Below are 8,448 nucleotides of genomic sequence, written 5' to 3' on the forward strand. Positions count from 1 at the left end.
TAGGTCCTTGTCTGTAAGTTTTGAATACTTTATTGTGATTTTGCGGGTTTTTTATCATCTTTTAGTTAACTAATAATCAAAATTAATTTTGAGTAAACAATTAGCATGATAAATGAATTCAGGGTATATGGTATTACAGGACCAAAAGTTTTGGGAGTAATTTGGTCATATACCATTTAGAAAATGACAATTTTTTTAAATATTAAAAAATCATGTTTGAATATGCCAAGTGATTATTTATATATTAATAACAACTCATCCATAATTAACAAAACCCATGAAAATGCTTGGAAAAAAAAATAAATTTATCATATAGCATAAAATTGATCACTTGTCAATATTGAAGAAATAAGTTATAAAAAATTGAACAAATTGGTATTTGGAAATTGAAATTTTTTTTTTCAAATATTAACAAGTCATGTTTGAATATTGACAATTGACTGCATGGATTTTAACAACAACTCATCCAAAAAGAACAATAATCGATGAAAGTTAGTGTACGTGTTGCAAAAAAATTGAACAAATTAGTTTTTAGAAATTGACAAATTTTTCAATTAACTAGTCATATTTGAATATTGACAATTGATGCAACTCTTCCAAAAATTACAATAATCGATGAAAAAGTGTGTTGTGTGTGTGTTCTTTTTTTTTTTTTCGGGAGGGGGATCTGTGAATCCTATGCAATATTGGGTGGGAAGTGGTTCAATAATAATTAAATAGATTTTCTCAAAAAAATAAGGGATATTTTCATAATATAAGTGAAAAGAAACATAGCTTTAAGATTTGATAGTTGTTTGTGTCCTTATTCAACTCAAAAGTCAAAAACACCATGTGTCTACGATTTCAATGATTCAGAAACTAAAGAATTTCCTATTACATTTTATTTAGGCAATTAATTCGGACCACACAAATGGATGAATAAGTCTTTCACGTCCCCTTCGGGGCAAGAGTCGACTACGACGGTCAATTAAATTTCAGCTAATTACATCATCATCAGTTCGATTCAAAAGCAAAGCCTAGAAAGACAAACACTTAGAATTTGAAGACTTTGGTTATTTTTATAAATGCAATAAAATGTCAAATATAAATATCATATTTTTATAGTTAAGTTAAACTGAATCTTAAAAGATACATTGTGACATATAAATCCATAAAATTAAAAAAGCACATCAATAATTTATTAATATTATTAAATTGTAGAAATAATTTTAGAAATTTTTTGATCTCTAGAAAAAAAATTATATATATACATCATAATAAAATAAAGTTATATTGTTTATTTATCTGGAGAGATCTGTTGGATATAAGTTGTAAAAAAATAATTTTACAATATTATTAAATTATAGAAATAATTTTAGAAATTTTTTTATCTCTAGAAAAATGAAAAATTATATATACACATCATAATAAAATGTGGTTATATTCTTTATTTACCTGGAGCGATCTGTTGGATATAGGTTGTAAAAAATAATTTTATAAGAAAAATAAAAAAATTGGGTCCTTATTTGTAATTTTAGAGGTCATTTTCTGTAATTTTTTAGTTAGCTAATGGTTAAAGTGAACTTTTATTAATGGTAGAGATAACATTGTAAGTTGATTGAGAATATTATAATAAAAATGAAGTTAGAGTCACAGATGCTTTTGAGGGATCTATAGTTTAAGAGTGAATCATTTTCTTTCATCATTTCTTTTATATTCATTAATTTTATGCAAAAATTCAAACTCATGCTCTTGTATGGGTTATTTTCTTGTGAGCTAAACCGGACAACCTTAATTTTGTTAGGAAGTTATCTTTCAATATAATTTTTCAAAATGCTTTTTTCTTTAAAATTGCATACAATTACCACATCAAGTCTCTCATGTAAAAAGTGGATTATTAGTTTGAGTGTTGTGATTTTTTAAATATACATACAAAACGCATACTCTTTTCTTCACATAAAATACATAAAATCAGCAAACAAAATTAAAAGCCGCACTTGTACCCAAAAAAAAATTAAAATTAAAACTGTACTATTTAATTGCTTGTATTTTTGAAGTCAACTGTGGTATTTTTATATGGGTAAATTAAGATGAAATCACCAAAATAAAATATACACAACGAGATTATATAAAAACTGTTTTGAGTGAAATGAAGTGTGACTTTGAGGAATCCTCACAAGTCAATTAAGCAATTCATGACAAGTAGTTGGTTGCGATCTATATGTACATCCAATCAATAATGATTAAGTTTGTGAAGGGATAACGCATGTATACAATCTTCTTACAATTAATGTTTCTTTTGGAGCACTCCCTGTCTCATGGCCTACCAAATTGACCATAAACGATATAATGCAATGGAAATGAAAATGTGGTCCAAGAAATAAAGGGATGGCTTTTTTTTCATCCTCATGGGACGACTTTTAATCTTCGATTTTCCCTAGCACATCTCATGTGTCAAGTATGCCATGTGCCAACACAACGAGATGGATGAGTCTTTTTTTTTTAAGGAAAAATAATTTCATAATTAAAGTTAGTTATATGTACTTATTGTTTAATTTGCAATCGATTTTTTAAGCTTCATAATTATTTTAATAATTTTTAGTTTACGATTCTCTTTGAAAATTGTTTTTTTAATAGCCATTATTTATAATTTCATGTTGTGCAAGTGCTCTGAAAACACCGGATGGAAAGATATTCAATGCTTGAAAGCCTGGATATTTAATACAGAAGCACAAAGTATTTAAATAACTGTGATATCCATGTAGTAAATTTAATTTTGAAAAGGTTAAAATAACATCTTCAAATATTAAAAAAAAAGCAGATACAATATATCCAACACGCTAATTAATAGTTTAGTTGAACCTTTCAATTTTTTTCAATCTTATCACGGGAGATGTCCTTTCGTTATTTGGCAGTGTTTGCACGCCTTGAATTGATTTGGAATTGCAATATAATATAAATATGAAATGTGTATTATATTCCTAGATACACAACACTTTGCAAATTTCACAAAGTCTGATTCGCTGAACGTGGGAAAACCTCCTTTCTTGGTTTCCATCTTCTTGTTTTATTGCTTCATGCCTTCCTTAGCTTTTATTGAGACAAACAACACCATGGATAAATCCACACTTCTTGCCCTAAAAACTTCTATCACTTTGGATCCATATGATTTCCTTGCTAATTGGTCTGCATCTTCTCCTCCATGTAATTGGGCTGGTGTCACTTGCATCATACACCATGGAAGGGTCCATTCCCTGAATCTTGGTGGCATGGGTCTTAGAGGCACCATATCTCCACAATTAGGACATCTCTTATTCCTTGTTGAACTTGATCTTAGTAACAACAGCTATTATGGTCAAATACTAGAAGAGTTAGTTGGATTGCATAGATTGAAACTATTCAACTTGAGCTACAATTACTTTACTTTGATGGACAATTTCCAGCATGGATAGGAGATTTGTCTGCACTTGAGTGCTTAAATATTCAAAACAATAATCTTAGAGAATTTATTCCACTATCTATATTCAATCTATCAAGGTTGGAAACCTTAGATTTCAATTATAATTTAATTCAAGAGACCATTCCACTTAAGGTGGGGAGACTTCAGAGCTTAAAGATTTTACGAATTGCAACAAAGAAGCTTTTAGGAATCATTCCCCAAACAAATTCCAACTTATCCTTACTTGAATTATTGAGTTTGCCTTACAACACTGTGTCAAGTATGTTTTAGATTGTTTTTTATATCAATACTTGTCTTTGCTCTAAACTAGTCTATTTGTTTAGCGTGATATATATATATATATATATCTCAAGTGCTCAAGAAAGCTCTAAGGTTCTCAGATGTATGTTGCTTCAGAGATTACATGACTTTATATAGAGTTGGCATTCCAACCCTGGTTACATAACCTTAGTTAATTTTAACTTTAATAATTACAAGAAAATAAAACTACTTTTGACAAAATGAAAAAGCTAGACTTAGACTTCTTAGGCTTTTTGACAAAATGGAAAGTTAAAGTATTTATTACAAGAGACAATATAGGTTTAGACTTCTTTTTAGCTCTTAGTCTTTTTGATTTTTTCTTCTTCCATCTTCTTCAGTCTTCTTTTACTTGTCATCAAGCTAATCCAAAATATTCATGTTGATAGAAGGGTCTTCATAGTCTTTGTCAGCTTCTCTTTTTTCATCACAATATTTATATTTATGGATAGCATACTCTGACAATACTTGACATATTTTCTTCTTTGTCCCTTCATCATTATCCATCAAATTATTTCTTAGTCTTTGGTACTAATTATTGAAGCTTCTTGAATTTCTGCTATTTCTTCCTACTAAGAAAATACACGTTGTTGGGCCAGTGAAGTATGTCCACTGTTCTTCTTTTGTTGTAGTTGTCCTATTGTGTTCCTGAAAAATTATATGTACTTCTTGTGCTCTGATAGTGGAGATCTTATATATGAAGTCTTCGTCATTCATAATATCTTCTTTTTCTTTTTGATCATACTCAAATGGTCTTCTTGTTGTCCCAAACTTAATCAGATTAATTAGAGGATAAAATTTGTTAGGAGTTATTTCTGCTATTGTGGAGTAACACCGAATGAAAACTCGGTATTGAGTTACTATTCTAAAATAATGTTTGGCAACTTCCTTAATTGACTCTAGAAGTTTTGATATTTCTGACATATCATTAGATAGATATATAGAGTGGATAAGGCCATAACTATAAAGGGTTTTTACAAGATCAGGGTTAGTGTTTGGATAAAGAACGACTTTATTGAAAGAATAATGAGAAACATATTTAATATTACTAGTATTAGGAAGAGTAAAATGGTTGGTCTTATTGATAAGGAGTTTAAGATAATTATATTAATCAAGAGTTTTAAAAGATGGTGAAGTTATTGGGCTTGGACTTCTTCTCCTACAAGAGGTAGAAGTGGATGCACTATTTTGAGGTGTTCTTATCACTATTTGGGCTTTAGACTTTTGGGCTTCTTTTACTATTTCAGTTAAAGAAATTATTGGGCCGGTTTTTTTTTGGACTATGAGGCTGGAATAATGATTCAAGAGTTTGAGTAAATGACTCAATTACTTGTTTTACTTGTCTTTCAAGGGATTGGGATAATGTACCCTTAGATTTCTTTAAGTCCTCCACTTTACTTGTCAAAATATTCACCTCATTTCTGAGATGAGCTACTGATTTAGATAATGATTGCATACTATTATTTAGTTGTCCAACAAGAAGGCTCGTATTCATCTCCAAAATATTTACCTTCATGATTACTTGGTCTAGTGGGGTCATTATTGGACCTGTAAGTGAACTACCACCATTACTAATTGTCATCATATTTGTCTCCCTTCTATTTGACTCCATATGGACAAATAATCAGCAACAAGATTATTTTTTCCTTTAATAGATTCAATTTCATAATCATAATAAGACATATCTGATTGCCATTTAATTAACATCTTATTACATAACTGAGTTGTCTTTATTCCTTTATTTAACCAATGTTTTACTTGAGTATTATCAGTTCTTATAATGAATTTAGTATTAACAATAAATAATTCAAACTTTTATACAGCTTTTACTATTGCTAAAAACTCTTTCCAATTTAAATGGTATCTAGTTTGAGAATCATTAAATTTTTCACTTGCATATCTAGTTATTACTTCTTCTTTTTCATTAATGTGATATAAAGCTGCTGCCCAATAATTTTCACTAGCATCTGTATATATTATCCATATTACATCATTATTTATTGGAATAGTTAATTTAGGTAGATTTTGACATAAATTTTTTATTTGATTTACTATTTTTTCTTTTTCTTTATCCCATATCCATATTGTCTTTTCTCCAGCTAATTTACTTACTTTTGCTGTTAATTTTGATAAGTTTGATATATAATTTCTAGCCTCATTTACTAATCCTAAAAATGATTGGAGTTCTTTTTTATTTTTAATTTCATTTAATTCCAATATTGTCTTACTAATATGTTCTTGTAATTCTATTTCATTATTGGTCATGTACTGTCCTAAAAATCCTATTCTTTCTTTTCTTTATTCAGCTTTCTTAGGTAATATATTTAATTTTTTTCTTCTATAAGATCTATAAATTGTTCTAAATGTTTTTCATGTTCTTCTTTATCTTTTGAGAATATCAAAATATAATCTATATATATGACAGCAAAATCTTTTATTGGCAATAATAATTTTGTTACATATTCTTGAAATATACTAGGGCTGTTATGAAATCCCATAGGTAAAACATTCCATTCATACAATCCTTCAGATGTACTAAAAGCAGTATATTTTTTACTTTCTTCTAATTTTATTTGACAAAATCCTGATTTGCAATTAAATTTACTAAATATATTTTTTCCTCTTATTAAATTAAATAATAAATTTATTTTTGGGATTGGATATCTATTTCTTATTGCTAATTCATTTAATTTTTTATAGTTTATAACTAATCTTGACTTTCCTCTTTTTTCTTCACTATGTTTTACTACAATCATAGCAGGTGATGAATATTCAGATCTACTTTCTCTTATTAAATCATATTGTTTCATTTCATTAATATGCATAATAAATTCTTTTTTATCATTTTCTGTCCATGGGTATGGTTTATAGTTTATTTCTTTACTATAATCTCTTAATTCTATTTTTGCTAATGGTTTAGATTTTTCCCAATGTATTAAAGGATTATCACTATAATTTTCTAATAATCTTTGTTCAATTGTTTTAATTTCTTTTGTAGTATTTAGCATTTTTATTGAATTTATAACTTCATTATTGTATAAAGGTTTTTTATTTGGTAGAAATTGTACTTCATATTCTTCTGTCTTTTGAAATTTTTCATCTTTTTTACTGTATGGTTTAGTTACTCTTAATCCCCATACTTGGTGTTTACAAAGTGTTGTTAATATTAATGCTTTTTCGAACATATGTAAAGGATAATATTGTTCAATAAAATCTATTCCTATTATTACATCACATGAGTTATCATTACATTAGTTTAATTTTATGATTTTTAATTCATATTCTCCTATTTGTACCATAATTTCTCTTGCTTCTAATTCTATACAATTAATTTCTTGTCCTACCCCTTGCATTCTTAATACTTTTTTTTTCCATAATTCATTGGTAATAGATTTGCTTTTGCTACTGAAATATTTGCTCCTGTATCAACTAAAGTATGATATTTTCTAAATCTATATTTTTGATAATTAATTTTATCAATATGTAATATAATTTTGTCATATCAATTTTATCTTTTAGATTACTATTATTTGATGATTAATATTTATCATAATTCTCTCTTGTTGTATTCTCCATGGTTTTACTTGTTCTAAGAAATCTATTCCTAGGATTATTTTACATTGATTATTATTATCATCTATTACCTAGAATTTTACAGTTAACACATCTCTTTCATTTATTCTTATTGAAGATATTGTTCTATTTCCTTCATTTGTGACTTCAAGATTATTATTTGTTAATCCTAATTATATTGTACTTTTTTGCTCTCTTGGGTCTACTAAGGCCATTACATCTATCCAATTAGCATCTTGTTTTACTTGTATAGCTATATAATTATTGTTTTCTATTGGTGTCTCAGGTCTTATTGATTCTAAGTTTGAACTTATAGGTCTTTTAGTTCTAGATTTAACAATAATCTTTCTTGTCTAGATAATTCTCTACTTGTACTAGGTCTTGGTTCAAAACTAAAACTTCTTCTAGTATTAGGTTGATTTATATTTATATTTAATGTTGGTGTACTTATTCTTAATGTTCTTTGTCCTATATTGTCATTGGTTATTAGTCTTCTTGAATTATTTTTGTTTTCATAATATCCTATTGTATTATCTAATTCTAATTTAATTGTTCAGGTATTGTTATTCTGGTTGGATCTAATTCTATTTCTTGTAATACAGGCATAAAATGTTTGTCAATTGTTAATTTACCTTATTTCTTTTATAAATTTTATGTTCATTTGTAAATACTAATCATGTCATAGCAGTTATACTTATTGTTCTTGATCATGATAATAATTTTATTCCTCCTAATTTATGATATATTAACAAAGTTTTATTCATATTTTCATCAACTCTTGAAATACTAAAGTTAGTATTTACTGTAAATTTTAGTTTTTGATATATTAAATTTTAGTTAATATTCCTAAAATATTGTCCTCCACACTACTTATTATTCCTCTATCAGTTATTAATAATTCTATTGGTAAGTTTCTTCCTTCTTGAAAATAAGCTTTTACTAATAATTGTACTCCAGCAATATATATTTCTATTACTTACCTTTGAATGATAATTTATTAATTTCAACATCTATTAAGGCTTTACTTATTAATGGTATTCTTAACACTCCTTCTGTTAATGTTGATTCTATTAGGTATTTCTTTTCTAATACTACACATGCATATTTTTCTTGTTTTTAGATTTCACAAGTTTTCCAAC

At 27.1% G+C, this 8,448-nt stretch overlaps 1 protein-coding gene across 1 annotated transcript; it reads left to right on the forward strand.

The window, feature by feature from the left end:
* The first annotated feature begins 2,945 nt into the window (after nucleotides 1–2,945).
* On the forward strand, nucleotides 2,946–3,431 carry LOC129301071 (putative receptor-like protein kinase At3g47110). Its single transcript, XM_054939644.1, has one exon. The coding sequence runs from the start codon at nucleotides 2,946–2,948 to the stop codon at nucleotides 3,429–3,431; it is 486 nt and encodes a 161-aa protein (XP_054795619.1).
* The last annotated feature ends 5,017 nt before the right edge of the window (nucleotides 3,432–8,448 follow it).

The sequence above is a fragment of the Prosopis cineraria genome, unplaced genomic scaffold (assembly GCF_029017545.1).
Source record: "Prosopis cineraria cultivar Desert tree isolate PC_DT_omini unplaced genomic scaffold, ASM2901754v1 PC1877, whole genome shotgun sequence".
In the NCBI taxonomy this organism is placed as follows: domain Eukaryota; kingdom Viridiplantae; phylum Streptophyta; class Magnoliopsida; order Fabales; family Fabaceae; genus Prosopis; species Prosopis cineraria.